Source organism: Mobula birostris, chromosome 21 (assembly GCF_030028105.1).
Source record: "Mobula birostris isolate sMobBir1 chromosome 21, sMobBir1.hap1, whole genome shotgun sequence".
NCBI lineage: Eukaryota > Metazoa > Chordata > Chondrichthyes > Myliobatiformes > Myliobatidae > Mobula > Mobula birostris.
In genome coordinates this window covers 56,614,819-56,639,237 of record NC_092390.1, presented here as the reverse complement: position 1 = coordinate 56,639,237, position 24,419 = coordinate 56,614,819, and the positions used below count along the sequence as shown (strand labels likewise).

General features: G+C 40.2%; 2 protein-coding genes across 3 annotated transcripts in view; one reads left to right on the top strand and one right to left on the bottom strand.

Annotated features, from left to right (window-relative positions):
- Positions 1-8,781, bottom strand: part of prdx3 (peroxiredoxin 3) — a 14,138-nt gene extending 5,357 nt beyond the window's left edge. The window contains exons 1-5 of the mRNA XM_072239530.1: positions 8,574-8,781; positions 7,725-7,845; positions 6,178-6,319; positions 1,433-1,568; positions 906-1,009 (exon numbers count right to left, since the gene is read on the bottom strand). Of these exons, the coding sequence (XP_072095631.1) occupies positions 906-1,009; positions 1,433-1,568; positions 6,178-6,319; positions 7,725-7,845; positions 8,574-8,585 (515 nt within the window). The 5' untranslated portion in view covers positions 8,586-8,781. The remainder of the gene's footprint in view (positions 1-905; positions 1,010-1,432; positions 1,569-6,177; positions 6,320-7,724; positions 7,846-8,573) is intronic.
- Positions 8,771-24,419, top strand: LOC140185815 (U6 snRNA-associated Sm-like protein LSm1). Of its 2 annotated transcripts, XM_072239532.1 has the most exons (5): positions 8,793-8,875; positions 11,030-11,102; positions 21,709-21,777; positions 22,746-22,861; positions 23,073-24,419. In XM_072239532.1, the coding sequence occupies exons 2-5, from the start codon at positions 11,078-11,080 to the stop codon at positions 23,241-23,243; spliced, it is 381 nt and encodes a 126-aa protein (XP_072095633.1). In that variant the 5' UTR covers positions 8,793-8,875; positions 11,030-11,077; the 3' UTR covers positions 23,244-24,419. The 2 variants fall into 2 exon arrangements, with proteins under 2 accessions (XP_072095632.1, XP_072095633.1); XM_072239531.1 differs by lacking the exon at positions 11,030-11,102 and having other exon boundaries at positions 8,771-8,875; positions 23,073-24,417.

Below are 24,419 nucleotides of genomic sequence, written 5' to 3'. Positions count from 1 at the left end.
CCTCCGTCCACCGTTCAGGAAAGCAGTCTTTGCAGATTTGCGGGTGAAGCAGCAATTTGCTTACACATCCAGTCTTGTATACTGCACTTCGTGTTCACAGGTGGTCTACTTTTTAAATCAGAGAAACCAAAAGCAGATCACTCTGCAGAGAACCTGAACTCAGTATGCATGGGCTACCCCTGAGCTTTCTGTTCCTAACCACTTTAACTCTTCATCTCACTCTGGCCACCTGCATTGTTATAACAAAGTCTATTGCAAGCGAGGAATATTACCTCATCTTCAAACTGAACACTGCAGCTTTTTTGATTCAACATCAAATTCTACAGCACCAAGTAACTTTAATTCATGATCTATACTAAAATAGGGCTCAGTTCTTTTCTCCTCACTACCACAGCCCTGCACCTTGCAACATCTTAAACTTTTTGTCTGTACTATTATTCTCTACCTCCCCACACTAACCTTTTCCAGGACATCTTTGAAATACACATAATAGGTTCCAATGTCATTCACATGCACAAACCAGATTCCAAAAACTGCCACTCAGTTCGGAATGCCGTCACAGCAACAGATTATCTGCAGGACAGAGAATACATTGAAGAATGTTCTTAATGACTGCATGTCTAACATCCTCGCAAACTCATGGGAATCCCTGGGCTGTGATTGTTCAAAGTCAATGAGGAGCATTCAGGATGGCAGTGAGAATCTCAACTATTCACTAGGAACACACAGACACCCAGTGGAATGGCAGAGGCAATGCACCAGCTCCCACATTGCCCATTCATCCTGGCCATTAAGGTTCCCCTGCTCCACCACTGGCAGAATCTGCAGGTTACACAATCGTCTCATCAGCTATTTAATATCTGAGGGACTGAAGTGGAAGCACCCCTTATAACAAAATACTTTACCTTAGAGCAATACCAGCATTTTCCAGTAGCACTCCATAATCCCGTGAGATTTGTTTTGTTATATCGGACAGCAGTGGTATATTCATGTGCCCTAGACCCCCACTCTGGAAGAAAAGAATGAATATTGGGGAAACTTAACCAATGCATAAATTTAAAAGATACTTACTAGTAAATTAAAATAACACTGACTTTGAAATATAATTCTTATTACCTTAATAGAAACACACTCAATAATTTCTGTTTTCTTGCCTCAATAAATACAAAAATCTCCCATCCCAAGATAATTAACTTAGAGAACATTATTTTGTACAGATCTTAAGAATTTGTTACCTCACAACACATTGCACTTGTGAAATAGTCTGATGACACTGCTTAATTTTCAACACCAAAACTTGAGTGCATTGCTGATAATTCAGAATATTATTTTGTTAAATACTAAGTTACATAATTATTGCACAAAAACTAACAAAAATTCATTTTAAAAAATCAATTGCAGGAGTGTAAAATCTTCCTGCATGCTTCTGTACCTTTTTTGGAGTGTTGATCCAGGCAAGGTGAGAGAAATGAGAGTCTACAGAAACACCAATTACTTCACAGTTTACGTCATGGAACTCACTTGCTTTGTTACTGAAAGCAATGATTTCAGTCGGACAAACAAAAGTACTGAAAAAAAAGGACATATTTTTGTCTTTAGAAGTTATTTAAAACTACACATCTTTTCTAATCATATCTATATGTATGTAGAAAGAAACAAAAAGCTGACTGCAAAAATATATCCGCCAATGCTTGCATTCTAGAGAATACTTTGATACAAAAGCAGACATTGCATTTCTTCTTAAAAATTAGACTTTTGTCTATATCATTTAGCAAAAGGAAATTTAAACTACCCATTTAATTTAGCATGTTTCAAAGTTAACTATAGAAACATAAGCAACCCCAAGTGCTTTCACTTTCCATTTTTGAATACTTAAATCATTTGAAGTCGTTAAAATTTTAAACACATTTAGTACAATACTTCAGTTGTATCTTAATATACGAGCACCAATCTTAATAAAATGACTCCATAGTTTTGAGTGGTCGCATAGAACAAAGTAATGCTGTTCAAATCTAAAATCTACTGGTTGTTGAAAAGGAGCTATTTCGTAAAACACAGTAAACGTGCTCGCACTTTTCATGAGTTTCATCTGAAGGGACAGTGACAAATTGACAGGAGTCCAAAATTGACCCAGCAGCAGCAGCAAATGAAAGTAAATGAGTGATTTTGTAACTGGAAGCCATCATCATTGGTGCTCTGGGGCTTCAGTACTTGGCCCCTAGCCTTTTGAAGGATAATGATTTACACTTGGGTATGGAGGGCACAGACCTGGCTGGTGGTGTAGTGGCATCAGTGCTGGACTTTGGGACGAAAGGTCCCGAGTTCGAATCCAGCCGGCTCCCCTGCACGCTTTCCATCCGTGCTGGGTTACGAGCTGGTGATCTCTTTGGAAACTCACCCGGCAGAAGGCAATAGCAAACCACTGCTGTAACTTGCCTCGTACGCGGTTCCCCACTACATCAGAGAGGCGTGGAGGGAAATCGTCCGCTAACCGGAGAAACTCCGGATGCAACGTACCTTTCCTTTTATAGAGGGCACAATAAAATATATACAAAAATTGTTGCTATAGGCACCATTGAGGAATATTTTAGATTGCATTAAAATATAGAAAGCCTCACTGTTGGACAGAAAAGTGGAAATATTGTTTTTGGGAGAAGCAACAAAGCAAAGCAAATATAACAGATGGAAGGACACTGAGGTGAGGAAGAACCACAGAGAATATGTCCATAGATCCCTCAAAGGATTTGGACAGATTGATATAGTGGATACAAGCTGCATGCTTTTTTTATTAGACAGAAGCAGGGAGATTATGCTGGAACTTATACAATGCCAATGAGACTACAGCCTGGGGTACTGCACACAGTTATAGTCATATTTAAAAAGATAACAGTGGAGAGTGTGCAGAGAGATTTTTCAAAGAGGTTGACAGGACTGGAAAATTTCAGCTATGAGGAAAGATTAGATAGGCTTGGTTCATTTGAACACACCCACTGAGGGGAGACTTAACTGAAGGCATTTTAAATTACGAGGACCAATGCCTCCGGACAGAAAGTTTGACGAAATTATTAGGATAATTGGGTGAATTTCTCCCCAATGCAGAGCACAGAACTCTGGGATTCATTGCATGAAAGGGAGGTAAATGCCATCATCACAAATATGTGCTTGGATTAACCTGGAGCTGCAAACTTTAAGAATGAGGGAGAGTGAAAAGTCAGGGGCAGGAGCTGGTGTTTGGAGTCCAGGTCAGAGGGCAACTCAGTTGAGGATCAGCGTTCCTGGAGGCTGGGTCGGCAGGTGCTGAGGAGACCAATGATCCCCAATTCAGCAAGTCTGATCCGGAGGTCCATGCAGGCGGGAGTAATAAGGGCCTGTGACTCTACCCCACCTCATGCCACAGTGGTCGTGCAAGTCCGTAAGTCAAGGCCCGAAATTCAAATCCATGATTGGCAAATCTGGGGCTGAAGCTCGAAGGTCAAGCCTGCAATCAGCAAGACCCAAGGTTGAGACCCAGAACTGGCAAAGTCTGGAGGGCAAAACCAAAGGTGAAAGTCAAGATCACAGCAAAATCCAGAGGTACAAAGCCCAAAAAGGTCAGAGACTGAGGTTGGCAAGTCCAGAGGTAGAATCTGAAGGTCAAGGGTGCTTGTCAAGGCCTGGGACTGGCCCAATGTCTGAGAGTCCAGAGAATCAGACCGTTCTGGGGTTAGAGGCCTGCCTATGTTTGTAAAGGGTCAGAAAAAGGCTTGTTATTATGCTGCTGTCTTGATTTGTTCTGTTGTTCAAGATTCAAGATTTATTATCAAAGAGTGTATGTTATACAACCTTGAGATATGTTTGCTCACATGTAGCTGCAAAGCAAGAAACCTGAAAGAACCCAATTAAAGAGGAAAAGAATAAAAATAAAAACCCAACACTCAATGCACGAGAGAAAGAAAAATACAAATCATGCAAACAATTGAAGCCAACGATAACATTCCAAACCCAAATGGAGTCTTCAGATCCAAACCCTGGAGCAGCTTGGAAAAGGTACAAAGACTCGCTTATCAGTTTATCACATCAGCAGGCTCGGAGCACAGCAGCCAGGGCAGTCTTCACAGTCTCAGCGCCATGGAGATGACCATCACAGAGAACGGCTCTCATCCCAACTGAAACCCTTTCCTTTTCAGTCTATCTGGGCTGGCGTTTAAATTGACCCAACAACAGAACACCAAAAGGCTCCGACGCCCTGGCAAGTGGAATGAGCATCACGGAGAGCGAGTGAGTGAATTCAGCTCTCACCTCAGTTGTTGGTTTGCTGCTGCTGCTGCTGCTCGTGTTGTTCTGCTGAACATTCTGAGTGTGCTTTGCTGGCGCCAGAATGAGCGGTGACATTTGCAGGCTGCCCCCAGCACATTCTTGGGTGTGTTGGTTGCTAATGCAAACACGTTACACTGGGTGCTTTGATATACATGTGATAGATCTGAGTCTATAGATCAGAGACCAGCATTGTTCCAATGGGTCCAATATCATCCACTTATGTCATAAATCTTCAACAATTCTAAAGGACCTTAGTGCTAAGCCTTATTTATGGTTAAAAACTGTTCAAACTGTTCAACTGTACAACATCATAATCAAAAACGATTGCAACAGAGCCAACATTCCAGAGCCTGTTGGATGTGGTTGTTAATTTCAATACAGGAATCAACCTTCTTTCCCAAATACCAACAATATCAAATTGGACTAGAACAAATTCCAAAGTACTCATCATGCCAGCAATTGACAAAATTTTAAGTGTATGTTTATGTATAACACTTCATACAGAGAATATAGCTTTTATATCAGTTACTACAGTGTATACAGCTTTGGAGTGGCAATAATAATCAAAGCTTCAATGTTCAATAGTTCCATTTGATATCAGAGAACGTACACATTATACAACCTGAAATTCTTACTCCACAGACACCCACAAAACAGAAGATAAACCCCAAAGAACAAATGACAGAAAAAATTTCAGAACACCAAAGCACCCCAGCATGCAAAAGCATCAACCCTCCTCCGTCACATTGCCTCACGTATAAACAGGGAAATCATAAATGTTCTTTTCAGTATATGTATACAGATGTACAAAAATGAGCATATGTTGTGTACCAGAATGGGTTCAGAATGAGAAAAAACAAAGGTAAGAAAGGAATTAAAACGAGAGAGAAAAAAAATAAAGATCCACTTGTCAATTAGCAGATTAAATAAAACATAAGAAAGAAACTCCACCATGGACAGTCCCAAGCCTGGCTGTGAAAGGAGGGGACTGGGCATGGGACTAGCAACCCCATCCCATAAAAACCTAGTGCTACAAAAATGCCAACAGAAGCTCCAAAACCTCATCCCTGGGAGAGGAAGACCATAAGATATAGGAGCAGAATTTGGCCATTTGGCTCATCGAGTCAGCCATGCTTCATCATGGCTGATCCAATTCCCTCTCAGCCCCAATCTCCCGCCTTCCTCTCCGTATCCTTTCATACCCTGACAAATCAAGAACTTATCAACCTCTGCCTTAAATATAAATAAAGACTTGGCCTCCACAGTTGCCTGTGGCCACAGATTCCACAGATTCATCTCTCTGACTAAGAAATTCTTCCTCATCTCTGTTCTAAAAGGACACCCCTCTATTCTGAGGCTGTGACCTCTGGTCTTAAGACACTCCTACCATAGGAAACATCCTCTCCACATCCACTCTATCAAGGCTTTCATCATTCAATAGGAAGGAGCAGATGGACTACACCTAGGATAACTCGAAGGACTGGCCCAAGACAGAGGACTCTGGCAATCTGTTGTCGGCAGCCTATGACCCAGTAGGGTTGATGGGCTTAAGTAAGAAAGAACTGCTCCAGAAAAAAAGGTTCTCCACCCATCACTTGGTCAATATTTTCAAAGTTGATAACAAAGCTTAGATATTCAGGCTTCCTTAACTCTGAGCAACATAATATCAACACTTAGATTTGCTGCTGTCAGATACAGATAACAAAATATTACTTGCATGCATGTTAATAGAATATTGGAATAGTTTAGAATTTTATCCAAAATATCTATTTTAAAGTTGCACATGGCAATAAATATGATTTGTATAAAATTTGTCAATGAAGAAATTCTAGCTGAGAAACATTTTCTTTTACAGCAAAGAGCCCGTGAAAAATTACTTACAAATCCAGAGGATAGAAGAAAACAACCAGGTATTTCCCTTTGTAGTCATCCAGGCTGATTTCCTTGAACTCACCATTGACTACAGCAGTGCCCTTGAAAAAGGGAGCGGGCTGGGTAACAGCAGGAACAAAGTTTGAATAAGCTAAAGAGAAGGTATAAGTCTCAATTAAAGGGTCAGATGTCAATTAAAAATGTTGACATTTAATACTTTAAATGGAGTTCCCTGCAGGCATTGTCAAATACAAAAGTCCCAACTGGACTGAATGATATCTGCAATACAACAGCACGGTTCTATTTTATTAACTGGTCTATGAACTATGTGTGTGGATTTAAAGTAAAAACAGATTTTGGCCAATTAAGTTCGTTAATTAAAAGAAAAAAGGTCATCTGTAGAAAAGGCTAAAGACACAGATTAAATATTCCAAGGGAACGTTCCAAAAACTAAGTTCATAAGGTCTCATTTTTTTTTTAAAAAAGGAGTCAGAAGCAACTCTCAAAACTACCCCCCCAATACATACTAGAAAGTTCTTGAACTTAAGAGTCACAGAGTACTACAGCATAGAAACTGGCCCTTTGCTCCATCTAATCTGTACTGAACTGTAATTCTACCTAATCCCATTGACCTACACTTGACAGCCTCCATTGTGGTCAGGTTGGAGGTGCAACACCTCATATACTGTCTGGGTAGTCTCCAGCCCCTTGGCATGAACGATGAATTCTCCAACTTCTGATAATTCCCTCCCCCTCCCAGTTTCACTCTGCCCCCTCCTCCAGCTGCCCATCACCTCCCTCATGGTTCCGCCTCCTTCTACTAACCATTGTGCTTTCCCCTATTCCTTCTTCACCTTTCCTGCCTATCCCCTCCCTGCTTCAACTCCCCCACCCCTTTATCTTTACCCTTACTGGTTTTTCACCTGGTGCCTACCAGCCTTCTCCTTCCCACCGTCCCCCACCTTCTTTATAGGGCCCCTGCCCCCTCCCTCTTCAGTCCTAACGAAGGGTCTCGGCCCGAAATGTTGACTGTTCGTTTCTATAGCTGCTGCCCAACCTGCTGAGTTCCTCCAGTGTGTTGTGCATGTTGTTTTGACTCCAGCATCTGCAGAGTATTTTGTGTTTAGCCTCCATAGCCCTCCAGTCCATATAATCTAAACTTCTCTTAAATGTTGCAGTCAAACCTGCATCCACCACATCTGCTGGCAGTTCATTCCACACTCATGCCACCCTCTGAGTGAATATCCCACTCAGATTTTCCTCACCTAATTCACCTTTCACCCTTAACCTATGACCTCTAGTTCTAGTCTCACCCAATTTCAATGGATCCACCTATTGTAATTCTTCTGAGATTGCAACAAGTTTTTTTGAGGGGGTTTGTGATTACATCACACCTAGATACAAGGAGCTCTTTAGAAATATCCTCATGTCTCTAGTTCAGTAGACTTTAATTCAGTAGACTCTTTGCTAAAGGGCTTCTTCCCAGGCAGCCATCCAAGCTAATTAATTTCCGAGATTCATTAGAAAAAAATAAACAACTTTTCCACAGCACTTACTTGTACTAAAGTTGCATTTATACTTTGCTAGAGGGGTTGAAATCCGACGGTGCATCAAGTTTTTCTTAATACATTGTGTTTGCAAAGCTGTTGTAACTCCCCTTATACATGTCCTGTAAATCTGAAAAGTGATGCAAACAGAAAAGCAAGTCAATCAATCCAACTGAAAAAAAAACAGGCTTAGCTGTATCATCTCCAACTTTCGCACAATTAATTTGGCTCCAAGCAGAGGAAATTCAATACGTTACAATAGTTTAAATTCCAAATTTAGCGCACATGCACTGGATGAACCCTGACCTTTAAACAGTTATGACACAATGAAGGTTATAAAACAGCCCAGATAAATCTCATTTTGATTTTAAATCTTAAGAACAAGGAGAATGGATGAGTATAAAAGGTTGGACCTAACCACTACAGAAGTCATGCCAGTTATTTAATCTTCGAGAGAGCTGATCCGAGAGTTTTGGTGGTGTCGCACGGCACCTGGCAGTCTGGTTTTCGAGATCCCCACAGCCCCACTTAGGTGGAAAATATGTGGGGTGGGGACAGAGTGAGAAGGGTGTCCTGCACACAAATTCGTGACAAGCTGAAGCCTATTTGAAAAGATAAAGGCAGACGTGCCCAAGGCCCGCAGCTAGCACCGAGTGCAATGAATTGTGAGACGGCGTCCTTCTGGGGTCAAGTCCAACTCTGACACAACTGCAGACCCCCGACGGGCCATGAAGGGGCTCTGTCAATTTATTCCGAACGGGAGGGATGAGGAGCAGTGTTCTCCCTCCCTCCCCCGCTCCCCAACCCCCGTTCGCCAGCCTGAGCCGCGGCGAGGGAAGTTTCTCCCCTTCTCCTCACCCGAGCCGCCATCTTACACCTCGCCGACCCTCGCTCAGCGAAACCGCCCTTCGGTTAGGGTGGGGGATTCACGGGAACAGACGGGGGATAACTCCGCCGCGAATGCGACCTCGGCCGGCTGCACCGAGAAGGAGCTAACGGCAGCAGGAGAGAGTACCCCGGGGCCCAGGATCAGCGGCGGCGGAAGTGACGCGGCTCCGACGTCGCCTCCTCTTCCTGTGGACCATGTGACGTCCAATGGTTGCTTCGGAGCAAGATGAACTATATGCCCGGCACAGCCAGCCTGATTGACGACATTGACAGTAAGGCGCCACTTTCACCTTCTTCAATCGTCCTCCCCTTGCGTGGCGGAATCCTGGTAGCTTTGCCCTCGTAGTGGTGCCACTGCTTGACACCCAGGCTTGTATTTATCCCCAGCCTAGGAAACTTGGAGCATCATCTGCTTTTGCTTCATGTTCTCTTGTTGGGCAGCCCTTCGGGACCAAAGCTGCCTTCGTTTGGGTCTGAGGTAACCGATGAGATCGCAGATACTGTACTTCCACGGATGCCCGATGAAAGAAGTTGCTTGGGTAGTTAGTGATTTTTTTAAAGTAGCTGCTAGAAATCTTAAATAAAAACTTAAGATCCTGGAAATGATGGACAGGTCAGGAGGCATCTCAGAATCAGGTTTAATATAGTCGTAGTCATAGTCATACTTTATTGATCCCGGGGGAAATTGGTACCAGTTGCACCATAAATAATAAATAGTAATAAAACCATAAATAGTTAAACAGTAATATGTAAATTATGCTAGGAAATAAATCCAGGACCAGCCTACTGGTTCAGGGTGTCTGACCCTCCAAGGGAGGAGTTATAGAGTTTGATGGCCACAGGCAGGAATGACTTCCTATGACACTCTGTGTTGCATCTCAGTGGAATGAGTTTCTGGCTGAATGTATCACTGGTATGTGTCGTGAAAGTGGTCTTTGCAGCAACAGTGCAATTCAGTACAAAATAATAGAGAAAAAACCGTGAATTACAGTAAATATATAAAATAAATTTAAGTAGTGCAAAAATAGAAATTTTAAAAAGTGAGGTAGAGTTTGTGGGTTCAATGTCCATTCAGAAAATGCATGGCAGGGGGGAATAACTGTTCCTGAATCTTTTGAATATGTGCCTTCAGGCTCCTGTAGCGCCTTCGTAATGGTAGCAATGAGAACAAGGCATAACCTGGGCGATAGGGGATGAATGCCGCCTTCTTGAGGCGTCACTGCTTGCGGGTGTCCTGGATACTACAGAGGCCAGTGCCCATGACGCAGCTGACTAAGTTAGAATTGTGGAAAGGGAAGCAGGGTAAATGCTTCATTGGCAGATCCCAGCTTGTTTAGGGTGCAGTCCTGCCATTCCTGCTGGCCTCCTCTACGGTCCTGTCCCACTGAGGTTCTCAATGCCATTCAGACAGCTCCGTATCCAAATTGTGGTGGTTCAGGGGATCTCGGTCTCTGCTGATGTTGCATTTTTTTTATTGAAGGAAGCTTGAGAATATTCTTAAATCATTTCTCCATTTTGTTCTCTGCATCAGATACTGATCACAGGCAAAGTCCACTGGGTGTCTTGTGTTAGAAACTTGATCAGTTCTGGTGATCAGGCAAGAGAAAAATTGCAACCTCCTTCGCTATTAATTTTAATTGACGATAATTTCCCTACATAATTAAAAATCTGATCAGAATTTCTTCTGCAAATGTAAAGTGCTAAAGATGCTAGAAATCTGAAATTTTGGGGAAAACGACACACAAAGTGCTCAGCAGTTGAGGTGATTTTGATGTAGGGGGAAATAACGGCTATTATTTCAGGTCAGTAACTTTTTATTAGAACATTGACCTGAAGTGTTAATTTAAACATTAAAACAGGAAATACTGAACTAAATGCATGGAACAGCATTACTGGAGTCAGAAATAATGTTAATATTTCAGATCATTGACAGCAATGAAAGGTCATTGATGTGAATGCACACATGCACCCCCACCGACCTTTCCTGGTTTTATTTCAGAATTGGTTCTTGAAAGCATAGACTGTAATTTTTCCAAATCTGCTTCGGATATATGATGTCAATTGAAGGATGAAATTTGCAAAAACTGTTAAAGGTCATGAATCCACTGAATAGGGTTGATATGCCATTAAGTCTTATCCATTTTGATTTGAGACAGTTAAGTCACACTGTGATTCAGGGAACAGCTCTTGATCATTGGCAGGAGTTGGCTGAGGTGAATGCTGGCAGAGACATTGATCCTCTGCGGTTAATGCAATTGATTTGTTTCTGTTCTTGAAAGAAATAATAATTATGGTGTTTCTGAGTTCCCCTAATGTGGGAAATGAGTTTGTGAATTACTCTGCTGTGTTTTAGACAAGAATGCTGTCTCCTTTAAGGGTTAATTTTTTTAAAACTTTAGCAAAAATACTGTCTTCTTGGCTCATAGCAGGGTGGACTCTTGGATGTCTGGCCTAAAGTAGTCTTGACGGTGCTTATGAATCCATATGTCATGATTATTGGTGAGTTACTGGACTTGCTGTTCTCCTTCCACCAACCATCTGCTCTATAGACTGTAGTTTTCTGTTAAGGCTGAGCTGTTTCATTTTCCTTGAGGTGTGGTGGAATTATGTTACAAAGGAACTAAACATATGCTTTCAATTAATTCCTGGATCTCCCGTACGCCCTCATCAATCAAGTTCTGGTTTTTGCTAGCAGTTATATGAAGAGTATCTTCACAGGTGCTAATTATGGTGATCCTCAAAGGAGGCTAGAAGCTGTGGATACTCTATTCCTCCTGTTGGTTAAGAGTCCTCAGGTTGTCTGAAACGTGCATCACTGTTTCTGTTGCCATTTTTTGCTTTGGAGCCAGACTGATGGAGATAACAGAATGGATCAGACCCACGGTCATCAGTAGCCATTATGGTATGGATATAGCAGACTCTCCTATAATCTCTTGCTCAGATGAAGAGATAATTTGACAGGTACCATTGCCTAGATTGGGAGAAATTACCAAGAAGTCCTGTGCTTGACCCTCTAATGAAGCAGTGTACTGGTTATCACAAATCCTTACTCAGATGGAGGACTCACTGAAAAGATTAAAGATTAGCTTTACTTATCACATGTATGTACATTGAAACATACAGTAAAATGTGCTGTGCTGTATCAAATCAAATCTGTAAGGGTTATGCTGGGGGCTGCCCGCAAGTATCACCATGCTTCTGGTGCCAACACAGCATCACTCACAACTCACTAGCCCTAACCATATGTCTTTGGAAAGTGGAATAAACCAGAACACCCAGAGGAATCCCACACAGTCACAGAGAGAACATACAATCTCCTTACAGACAATGGAGAGAATTGAACTCCAGTTGGTGATCACTGGCCCTGTAAAGCGATTACCATGCTGCCCTAACTTTCCATACTCCATCCTTGCCTTTCAGGATTTTTCAGAGGATTTGGTCTTTTGCTATTTTAACATTGAATTGTCCAGGAGGATCGTGGGCTGAAGTTTCTCAAGGTCTGGGTAGAAATCTGTCCTGGCTTTTGTTGCATGAATGAAGTCACTGGAGAAAATTATTGGTAGATACAAAGCAGCTTCTTTATATGACAAAACAAGGTACAGCAGGCATCTTATGGAGACGCTTTCAGTCGAAAGCTGTTTCTGGCCCAACATGGGGTTGGATATTTTATGTGCCAAACATCAAAGGACAACTCCATATTTACAGTGTATGGATAATGCTTTTTTTGAAACCATATACAACGTTCACACTTCCTGATTCGCATCCACACCACAGACATCCAAATGAATTTTAATCACCATTGCTTGGTCTGGGATTCACAGCTTTTAGGAACCCATTGTCCAACGCTGCACAATATATTTTCAGATGTGAAGAATGGTAGCCGCAATCAATTGAATTGACTGTATTACTTGCATGCTTCATATGCACGAGTAAAAATCTTCACATTACATCTCCATCTAAATGTGCAATGTGCAATTTATAATTGAGCATTATATTGCTAAATGTACATGTCCTCAACCCAAAAATCAGTCTAGCACTGGCCTCCTTGGTGTTTACAGTGGCATGCAAAAGTTTGGACACCCCGGTCAAAATTTCTGTTACTGTGTATAGTTAAGTGAGTAGAAGATGAACTGATCTCCAAAAGTCATAAAATTAAAGATGAAACATTCTTTTCTTAAGCAAGATTAGTGTATTATTTTTCTTTTATACAATTTTAGAGTGGAAAAGGAAGAAAGAAACACCATGCAAAAGTTTGGGCACCCCAAGAGATTTGAAGTCTCAGATAACTTTTACCAAGGTCTCAGACCTTAGTTAGCTTGTTAGGACTATGGCTTGTTCACAATCATCGTTAGGAAAGGCCAGGTGATGCAAATTTCAAAGCTTTATAAATACCCTGACTCCTCAAACCTTGTCCCAACAATCAGCAGTCATGGGCTCCTCTAAGCAGCTGCCTAGCACTCTAAAAATTAAAATAAATGATGCCCACAAAGCAGGAGAAGGCTATAAGAAGATAGCAAAGCATTTTTAGGTAGCCGTTTCCTCAGTTTGTAATGTAATTAAGAAATGGCAGTTAACAGAAACAGTGGAGGTCAAGTTGAGGTCTGGAAGACCAAGAAATATTTCTGAGAGAACTGTTCATAGGATTGCTAGAAAGGCAAATCAAAACCCCTGTTTGACTGCAAAAGACCTTCAGGAAGATTTAACAGACTCTGGAGTGGTGGTGCACTGTTCTACTGTGCAGTGACACCTGCACAAATATGACCTTCATGAAAGAGTCATCAGAAGAAAACCTTTCCTGCGTCCTCACCACAAAATTCAGTGTCAGAAGTTTGCAAAGGAACATCTAAACAAGCCTGGTGCATCTTGGAAACAAGTCCTGTGCACTGATGAAGTTAAAATAGAACTTTTTGGCAGCAATGAGCAAAGGTATGTTTGGAGAAAGAAGGGTGTAGAATTTTATGAAAAGAACACCTTTCCAACTGTTAAGCACGTGGGTGGCTTGTGTTGCAGCCAGTGGCACGGGGAACATTTCACTGGTAGAGGGAAGAATGAATTCAATTAAATACCAGCAAATTCTGGAAGCAAACATCACACCGTCTGTAAAAAAAAAGCTGAAGATGAAAAGAGAATGGCTTCTACAACAGGATAATGATCCTAAACACACCTCAAAATCCACAATGGACTACCTCAAGAGGTGCAAGCTGAAGGTTTTGCCATGGCTCTCATGATCCCCCGACCTAAACATCATTGAGAATCTGTGGATTGACCTTAAAAGAGCGGTGCATGCAAGACGGCCCAAGAATCTCACAGAACTAGAAGTCTTTTGCAAGGAAGAATGGGTGAAAATCCCCCAAACAAGAATTGAAAAACTCTTAGCTGGCTACAGAAAGCACTTACTTGCCAAAGGGGGTGTAACTAAGTACTGACCATGCAGGGTGCCCAAACTTTTGCTTCGGGCCCTTTTCCTTTTTTGTTATTTTGAAACTATAAAAGATGGAAATAAAAAAGTAATCTTGCTTAAAATATTAAAGGAATGTGTCATCTTTAACTTTATGCCTTTTGGAAATCGGGTCATCTGTTACTCGCTTAGCTATTCACAGTAACAGAAATGTTGACTGGGGTGCCCAAACTTTTGCATGCCACTGTATATGCTGATCTATTTTAGGTGCTGGTTATGTACGACAGCCTGGTCAAAAGATAGCTGCATGTTATGGAAAATCAGTGAAGGTTAAAGTATAGGAAGAACTTGGTTGCATAAAAGATCAAAGTAAATTATACACCAAGCTACTTTGAGTACATATTTACAAGTCCTTGGAAGCATTGTTGAAATGCAAAACATGATCAACATTTTGCTCAGTATATTCATGCCGGGGTTGGAACACTTCATATCCTTTATGCCTGCTCGTCACATCAAGGAGTCCCAGATCTGCTGTGTTTAAACAAAAGGATAAACAGCATAGGTGCTTTAGCACTACCAAAGTGGAACTGGTATTATATCAAACAACAGGAATTCTGCAGATGCTGGAAATTCAAGCAACACACATCAAAGTTGCTGGTGAACGCAGCAGGCCAGGCAGCATCTGTAGGAAGAGGTACAGTCGACGTTTCAGGCCGAGACCCTTCGTCAGAACTTATTATATCAACTGGTATTATATCAACTGTTTTCCATAATATGCACCAGTTGACTTTACAGCAAACTGTTCTGTAAACAAAAATCATATCTTTAATGAATTAGCTATTAGATTTTGGTCATGCTTCGAAAAATGGGGAGAATATTGGTCCCTGGGACATTGTTAGAAAGACTGGTTACTCAATATACATTTTAACAAAGGAAAGGGACTAATATCTTGAAAAGGGTTGAACAATTTTGTGAATTATTCTTGCCTTAAAGCTCCTTTTTGTTACACAAATCCTTGAATCTATAAGTCTTTGGAGCTTCTCTTGAATAGAAAATAGTAATATTCATTGTGATTCTGATACTTGATAATGTTACATTATTATAAGATTTCCAAAATGTAAAAAAAGGCATGTAATAGGCAGTCTAAGGAAGGAATTAAAATTATGGAGTATTGGTTCTTTTTGCTTCCTTTGAAATCCACACAATTTTCACATCTCCCTCTTCACACCCATACCTTAGACACCCAAATGAGTTTGAATCAGCGTTGTCTGGTCTTCCAGTTAACTGTGGTTCAGCGCTCTTCGGAACCCATTGTCCAGAGCTGCATTTTAAATGTAATCTGCAGTCCATATTCAGATCTGAAGATTGGTGGCTGAAGTTAGTTAATGAAGTTAATTGCACTATGTGGTAACTGCAAAAACACCCTAACGAGGAGTACATGTGAACATTATGTTTCCTCTTAAAGTGGTCTTTAAAGTTTACCCACTTAACACAGAGATGAGATGAAATTCCTTCTCTAAGGCAGAGGTTATCAATCTGGAGTCCACCATCCCTTACTTAATGGTATTGGTCCATGGCATAAAAAAGGTTGGGAACCCCTTCTCTAAAGGTTGTGTGTCTTTGGTACTCTGTACCTCAGAAAAGGTGGTGGAGTTAGAGTCTTCCAGCATTTTAAAGACCAGTGTTTAATAGCTTCTTAGTCAGTAAGGGATTGAAAGTTTACCACAACTAGACAAGAGTGTGCAGTGTAGAATCTGATCACCTATAATCTTAGTAAATGGCAGAACAGACTCAAGAGGCCAAATGGCTTGGTCCTGCAGTAAGTTACATATTTATCATAATTTTCATTTACATTATTCTCCACTTGGCATAAATGTAATGCTGTGCAACCTAAGTGGTTTCTTATATCTCTTTCAGAATTTTCAGTCGAAAAACCTACAGAGGTCAAATGGGTGGTAGGGTGCAGATATGTCTCTACCAAACGAGGTACAAGATGCTCCTACCCTCCGCTAGCCTACAGGTCACCTTTGGGCAAGGTGGAGCCCCTGCTTAGCCCCCCAGATCAGGGTCACGTGAAGCTATGGGAGCAGGTGGTGCATATCACAAGCCCTGGTTATGACGTTAGGTAGACAATTTGAAGAGTATTGATGATGGCTGGGGTCACCATTTTGTAAAGATACTGCCCAGAAGAAGGCAATGGCAAACCACTTATGTAGAAAAATATGCCAAGAACAATCATGGTCATTGACCGTGATTGTCCACGTCATACGACACGGCATGTGGTGATGACAGAAGTCGGTCCCTGCCATAATTATAGCCTATCCAAAATAAACTTAACAACATTTTTGTATTTTAAACATATGAATATGTTTTGGATTGAGATAAATAGCTTAAGTTAAACTCTTGATTTGGGATGATACACAAACCCTTTTGTGGTTAATGCACTCACATGGTTAGTCCCTTTTTTATTTACACTGAGGGCTAAAATTTGAAACACTAAATAAAACTATTCATACAAACCCCACTATAAAAACTTGACGTACAGTTTGATCTAAAAAGAATGATGAGCCGCATTTCGATGACTCACTTTAATCAGACTTGTTGATGACAGTTCAACAGCTGTGGACACTGTGATTGGACACTCTTTCTGCTTCTCAACCTTCACCTTGCACCACACAAAATATTTATATATTAGCTGTATTTAATGAGAGACAACATTCCAAGATACATTAGAGGTGTAATCATGAATAAATACTCTGCCGAAGTCAGAGGTATTCCCCATAAATTGCTAATTTGAAAGCATGCAGGGTGTTAACGGAGTATTTAGCAGAGGCACTGCTGATCTACAAGACTTTTCCACAAATCAGAATCAGGTTTAATATCACTGGTATATGTCGAGAAATTTGTCATTATGCAGCAACATTACAATGCAATACGTTAAGAATAAAAGCTGTAAGTTATAGTAAAAAGTCTCTCTCTCTCTCTCTCTCTCTCTCTCTCTATATATATATATATATATATATATAAAATTTAAAAACATTTCATTTTGCATTAAATATGAAGAAAATGTTAGCATGCAATATATCTCTATTTTATCCCCATTATTTCTAAACGAAAGAATTCTTTTGCTGCCTTTAAGTTGAAGGGCTATTAGTATTCAATAAAAAAAAATTTAATCTGTTTACAGAAAAGCCATGTAGCAGTGAGCCATTTTCATAATAGATATTGTATAAGTGACAAACGCTCATCCAGGTAACACTGTGGAGAACGGTTGCAAGTTTGGTTACAATGGGACTCATGAAGTGGATACTGCTGCTTTGCCCTTGAGACACTGCTGCATTTCACAATTGTATATGTAGTATTCATAAATTACAGACTTACAAATAATGTTGATTTTATGTTCCAAGCAAAGAACACCTTAAATAAATTTATCAGCAGAAATAATGCTGTCTAACAAAATGTTTCTGCCTTACAAAACTGTTTAGAATCTCCAAGGATTGTCTCTGTGATGTATTCAATGTGTGCTGTGCTAGAGGATAAAAGGAATTGGACCATTAAATCAACATTGACAGAAGCCTTTATTTCACATACTTTCGAGGAAAATAGCTTCATAAGCATTATAAGTTTCATGAAGGAGTTTGTTAAAAATTGGAAGGGTTTTGCTTTTTATTATTTTAGATCACTAACAAGATAATGCAATTCTAAAGAAACTATTTGTTGGAAGCAGGTTTTTTTTTGTCATTCATATTAACAGCATCTATGCCTGACAAATATATGGAATTGTTGAATTTGGCCAGAATTGATTGGAAAAGAACACTGGCAGGGATGACGGCAGAGTAGCAATGGCTGGAATTCAGAAGACACAAGATATATACATCACAAAGAGGAAGGAGTGTTCTAAAGGAAAGATGACACAACTGTGGCTAACAGGAGAAGTCCAAGCCAATATGAAAGTTAAAGAGAGGGCATTTAATAGAGCAAAAATTAGTGGAAAGTTAGAGGAATGGGTGCTTTTAAAAACCAACAGAAGGTAACTAAAAGAGTCATTAAGAAGGTAAAGATGAAATACAGAAGTAAGCTAGCCAATAATATTAAAGAGGATACTATAAGTTTCTTCAGATACGTAAAGTGTAAAACAGAGGTGAGAATGGATATTGGACCACTGGAAAATGATGCTGGAGAGGTAGTAATGGGGGGACAAGGAAATGGCAGATGAACTGAATAAGTATTTTGCATCACTGTTTACTGTGTCAGGCCCTAGCAGTGTGTTGGAAGTTCCAGGTGTCAGGGGTCATGAAGTGTGTGAAGTTAACATAGCTAGAGAGAAGGTTCTTGGGAAACTGAAAGGTCTGAAGTTAGATAAGTCACCTGGACCAACTAGTACATCCCAAGGTTTTGAAAGAGATGGCTGAAGAAATTGTGGAGGCATTAGTAATGATCTTTCAAGAATCACTAGATTCTGGAATGGTTCCGTAAGACGAGAAAATTGCAAAAGTCACTCTACTCTACAAGAAGGGAGAAAGGCAAAAGAAAGGAAACTATAGGCCAGCTAGTCTGACCTCAGTGGTTGGGAAGATGTTGGTGTTGATTATTAAGGATGAAGTCTCAGGAAACTTGGAGACACATGATAAAATAGGCTGTAGTCAACATGGTTTCCTCAAGGGAAAATCTTGCCTGACATCTGTTGGAATTATTTGAAGAATTAACAAGCAGGATAGACAAAGGAGAATTAGTTGATGTTGTGTACTTGGATTTTTAGAAAGCCTTTGACAAGGTGCCAGGCATGAGGCTGCTTAACAAGCTATGAGCCCATGGTATTGCAGGAAAGAGTCTAGCTTGGATAAAGCAATGGCTGATTGGCAGGGTCAAAGAGTGGAAATAAAGGGAGCCTTTACTAGTTGGCTGCAGGTGACTAGTGGTTTTCCACAGGGGTCTGTATTGGGACCAATTCTTTTTATGTTATATGTAAATGATTTGGATGATGGAATTGATGGCTTTGTTGCAAAGTTTACAGATGATATAAAGATAAGTGGAGGGGCAGGTATTTTTGAGGAAGTAGAGAGGCTCCAGAAGGACAGGCAGATTAGGAGAAGAGGTAGATGGAATGCAGTGTTGGGAAGTGTACGATCATGCAGTTTGGTAGAAGAAATGAAAGGGTTGAACATTTTCTAAATGGAGAGAAAATACAAGAAACTGAGATGCAGAGGGACTTGGGAGTCCTTGTGCAAGATTCCCTATAGGTTAATTTGCAGGTTAAGTCTATACTGAAGAAGGCAAATGTGATGTTTCATTCATTTCAAGAGGACTAGAATATAAAAGCAAGGATGTAATTTTGAGACTTTATAAAGCACTGGTGAGGCCTCACTTGGAGTATTGTGAGCATTTTTGGGCTCCTTATTTTAGAAAGGATGTGCTGAAAGTGGAGAGGGTTCAAAGGAGGTTTAAGAAAATTATTCCAGGAGTGAATAGCTTTTCATATAAAGAGCGTTTGATGGCTCTGGGCCTGTGTTCACTAGAATTCAGAAGAATGAGGGGGTGACCACATTGAAATCTGTTGAATGGTGAAAGGTCTTGATAGAGTAGATGTGGAGAGGATGTTTCCTATGAATGGAGAGTCTAAGACCAGAGGGCACAGCCTCATAATAGAGGGGCGTCCTTTTAGAAGATGAGGAGGAATTTCTTTTGCCAGAGATAGGTGTATCTGTGGAATTCAGGTGGCTGTGGAGACCAGGCCTTTACATGTATGTAATGCCCTGGTTAAGATTTTACAAAGTGTTTACTGCTAATGCTGTGAGATATTTCATTTGATTGGTTTGTGTAAGAGCAGTGTGTTCTGCTGGTAGTAGTGTTTGAGTTACTATTAAAGATAAGAGGTTGTGATCAGCTTAGGAAAGTCAGGTCAGCCAATCAGGAAGGTGGAATTGGGAGAAGGTTCTAGAGAGATCTGGGCAGAGAGGTTTTGTGATGGACACTATAGGAGTCAAGGCCCTTTTCGGTGGTAGGTGGAGAGAGAGAAGATGATCAAGAGAACTGGCAGTAGAATTCGATCCAACCAGAATGTGTGGTTTGATGGGGTCCAAATGGAAAAGTTCTATCAATGATTGGTGAATAGGAGTTGGCGCTCTGAGTACATGGACACCTCCAGCTCTTGAAAGATCTGAGCACCACCTTTGTGCAGATTGGACTGCTTTAAATATAATGGGCCCTTTTATTTTTTTTCCCTTTTTCATTCTTCTTTAATAACTGTTTGATTATGTGGCATTCATAAGTACACCTTTCTTATAATTATATGCAGTGTATGATGTGTTATTTCTTGCTGACAGGTAATTGCATTTACACAGTATTTTCTCAGATTGGGATGCAGGTGGTTAAAACACCCTGGCTCACCTGGTCTGGTAGGATCCAAGTCATATTGACCCTAGAAATACGGAGTTCGAGAAAGGTGGTTTTCTCACCACTGAGTCCATTGGCTTCTTAGTGAGGGGCTAACCAGCCGTGTTTTTAGAGATGCCCGATAAAAAGGGGTTTCATATATTTAAGGCAGAGGTTGATAGGTTCTTCTTTGATCAGGCATGAAGGGATACGGGGAGAAGGCAGGAGATTGGGGCTGAGAAGAAAATTGGATCAGCCATGATGTAATTGTAGAGCAGATTCAACGGGCCAAATGGCCTAATTCTGTTTCTATTTCTTATGGTTTTATTACAAGTTTTAGTAAAATAATTAATTCTGCAGATTAACACCCATAGAATGTTGTAGAAACTCATCAGGTCAGGCAACATCGATGGAAATGAATAAGCAGTCCATGTTCCAGGCCAAGACCCTTCTTTGGGATTCAGATCACTGGAGACGATTTTTGCCCCATTAGTTAATTGAAATCCATTTGTCCATTATTTTAATGATGATGTTAATTTATTTAATCCAAAACATTATTTACGGGAATATCCATCAAATGATACCATCATGCAAAGATGAGGATAAATTTGGTTTGGGTGGTAGCTTTATAAAGGCCTTAACATAAAGGAGCAAAGGAATGCAGAGGGAGAATTCGAGAGAGTGGGCCAAGGCAGCTGAGGATATGGCTGACATTGAAGGGCAGGCATAATTCATAAAAGGATTGGAGAGTCTGAAAGTGGATTTGGGGTAGTTAGAGAACAAGACTGAAGCCCTAAAGTAGGATGCATTATGGCAACCGTAACCAGTAAGAACAGGATAATGGTTGAGCAATTCTTTGGGTGGAATAGGGCACAAACAGAAAAGTTTTATGAGTTGAAAATTAGAGGAGGAGGAGAATGTGAGCAGTGTGAAGGAGGTAAGTAATGTTAAAGAGGTTAGAATAAGGCAGTGTTGGTACAGGTGCAAAAGTAGTTTCAGAATCTCATAAATTATTACTTCATTTGTGTTAAAGCTTAACATTTATTTGTATACTACCTACTAACCTCTGTACATTACAATTTTGTGGATTTATGCATTTGATTTAATGTGAATATATTCACAGATTTTTGCAATAAAACCAACCTCTTATCAGATCAAATCTGAGCTGATGTTCTTATCCATTTACTTCTGTTTCCTTTGCATCCTTCCTCTCTTTCAGGATAGAACTGGAAATTAGTAGTGACTATAGTTAGAAATTAACATTAGTTCCAGTTATCAGGAATGATGTTTCAGAATACTTTGTATCACTTAAAATGTTCATTTTTTCTTTTGCAGAAAAGCATTTAGTTGTACTTCGAGATGGAAGAACATTAATAGGATATTTGAGGAGTGTGGATCAGTTTGGTAAGTATTGGTACAGTAACAAATGACTATTATTTAACTGTGTTAAGCAGAAAATGCTGAAGATGCTGTGTAGGTCAGGCAGTATCCATAGAGAGAGTGAAAACCTAGAGAGAAAAACAGTGAACATTTTGAGACAACGTCATTTCATTTGTACTGTTCAACTAATCAGGTTTGGTAATAAAATGTGATATAAATATTCTTCTTTTGCCCATTACGCCGCTGGCATTTGAGAGAGCAGTGAAGGTACTTCATCTCTGGCAGCGTTCACGGCTTCCTTCATCATGTCAGTAGCTTCCACCCAGTTTTCACCACTGTCAGTCACGCAAGTCTCGGGTGGAGACTCAGGAATACCATTGCACTCAGATGTAGAATTCTTCATTGCTGTTTCTGTAACAGTTTTGTTTTACCAGCCAGGGTTGTTAGCCCTGAGCTGAACCCCCGAACCTGGAGGATAGTGGACCACTCTTAGTCTGGCCTCTACCCTTTAACCTGTTTGGCATGGGTGACCCTATCAAGAGCTGAAGTATAAAGCCCTCTCTCCAGCCAACATGGCTCTCCAGGTCATTGAGGCAGGAAAGCCTCAATGGTTGTGTTCCTCTTGAAGGGATGTAAATATAAATTTCTTTAACTCCTTTAGTTTTGATATGCACCCTAAAAGTTCAGAATCCCACTTGCCCCAATTAATCTAGATTGGTACTCTGATCGTTTGGTTTGTCTACTCCAGTTGAGATTTTTATTTTGCATTTTGTACTGTATATTTAAATAAAACATAATTTAAGAGTCATGTTTGTCTAAGGCAAGAATGATCCAGCTTCAAAACTGCGGAGCAATGGCAACCTAAAAAATCAATTTTATTGAGAATTGTACTTTACTATTTGGATTAATTAACGCATTATGTCTTTTATGACTAGAGACATTTGGTATTCAGTTGTGCTAATTCCTTAACACACATCCTCTCCATATTGCAGCTAATTTGGTTCTTCATCGGACGGTGGAGCGAATCCATGTAGGAAGGAAGTACGGTGATATTCCAAGAGGGATTTTCGTTGTCCGAGGGGAAAATGTGGTGCTTCTGGGGGAAATAGTAAGTTTCATGAAATATTCAATTCATGGATTTTTTAAAATGGATTCAATTATTGCTTGTATGGGGAAGACTTTGCATGCAGATTCAGTCTTGCAGTTTAATTCAATAGACTGTAGTTTGCTTCTAATTCATTTAGTAAAGTAATTGTCTCACAATGTTTAAACTTGCCAGTTTCTTTGTGATGGTTAAATGACTGACATTATCCTCACAGGATCTAGAGAGGGAGACCGATACCCCTTTGCAGCGAGTGTCAATCGAGGAGATTCTGGAAGCTCAAAGAGTTCAGCAGCATGAAAAGCAAGAGGCAGAAAAGGCAAAAAGTGAAGCATTAAAGGAGCGAGGATTATCCATCCCTCGAACTGATGCTCTTGATGAATACTAAGTAAAAGTACAATACCAGACTTTTAAACCACCTGTAGGGGACTTGACCTACTGGATCTTCTTGCTGAACTGGCATTGATTGTATCTAAAAATGACTAAACAAAACAAAATGCTTTCAAGCTATATTTTTCAGTGGTAAATATGAATTGCCATACTTTTAAAAGACAATGCTTCAGAAAGAATATACTGAGCAACTTCACTAGTTTCCATCTTCTTGGTTAGAAAATATAACTATAAAGAGTCTTCACCATAATGAACCTTTAGCTGAAAGAGATGGGTTCCCCATTCTGTGGAAGAATGACAATATTAATCAATGCATTATCCATGAGTACATTTTCTTGCACAAACTAAATTGCTGTGCATTTACTGAAAATTAAAAAAAATTCCTATAGGTGGAAACTGAAATTTTGTTTAGTTAAGAAATAATATAATTTCAGCTGATTTATTTGCCATTGTTCACAAATCAGGTGCATACCTGTTAGTCAAACTTTACAGGTTGTAGCTTTGTGAAGATAGGCAGCTTGACAATTCTGTTTTATTAATTCTGATTTTCAGTTCATTGGCTAAAAACTCAACTATCAATTAATTTGCTGACGTTTGATAAATTGTTGAGAACTTATTTACCATTGACTTAATGTTACAGTGACTAATTGATAAAGGAATGTTTTCTGTAGAGCTGACAGATAATGGACTAGACCTTGTTGACCTGGATTCCCCCAACCAGTCTTTACTTAGGACACAAAGAACTAATGTTACTGGCCCAAAGTATCCCAGCCTCTCAGCAGCATAGCCATAAGAAATATGAGAGATTTTTAAATGTCTGAGATCCAGAGGCAAAGCTAGATGAGACTGCTCCCTGCACAATTTCTTCTGCGTTCTGCTATTTCCCTTGTACTACCTCGACTCACTGTTGTAATGTAATGATCTATATGGATGGCATGCAAAAAAAAGTTTTTTACTGTATCACGTGACAATAATAAACCAATTTGCCAATATTTAAAAATATTTAAACTAAAACACAATAGCAAACATGAAAAAGTCTGCAGGTGCTGGAAATCCAAAGCAACACACACAAAATGGTGGGGTTGGGTAGCATCTATGGAAAAGAGTTTTGGGCCAAGACGTTTCTTCAGACTGACAAGGAAGCAGGTAGATGTCAGAACAAAACAGTTGGGGG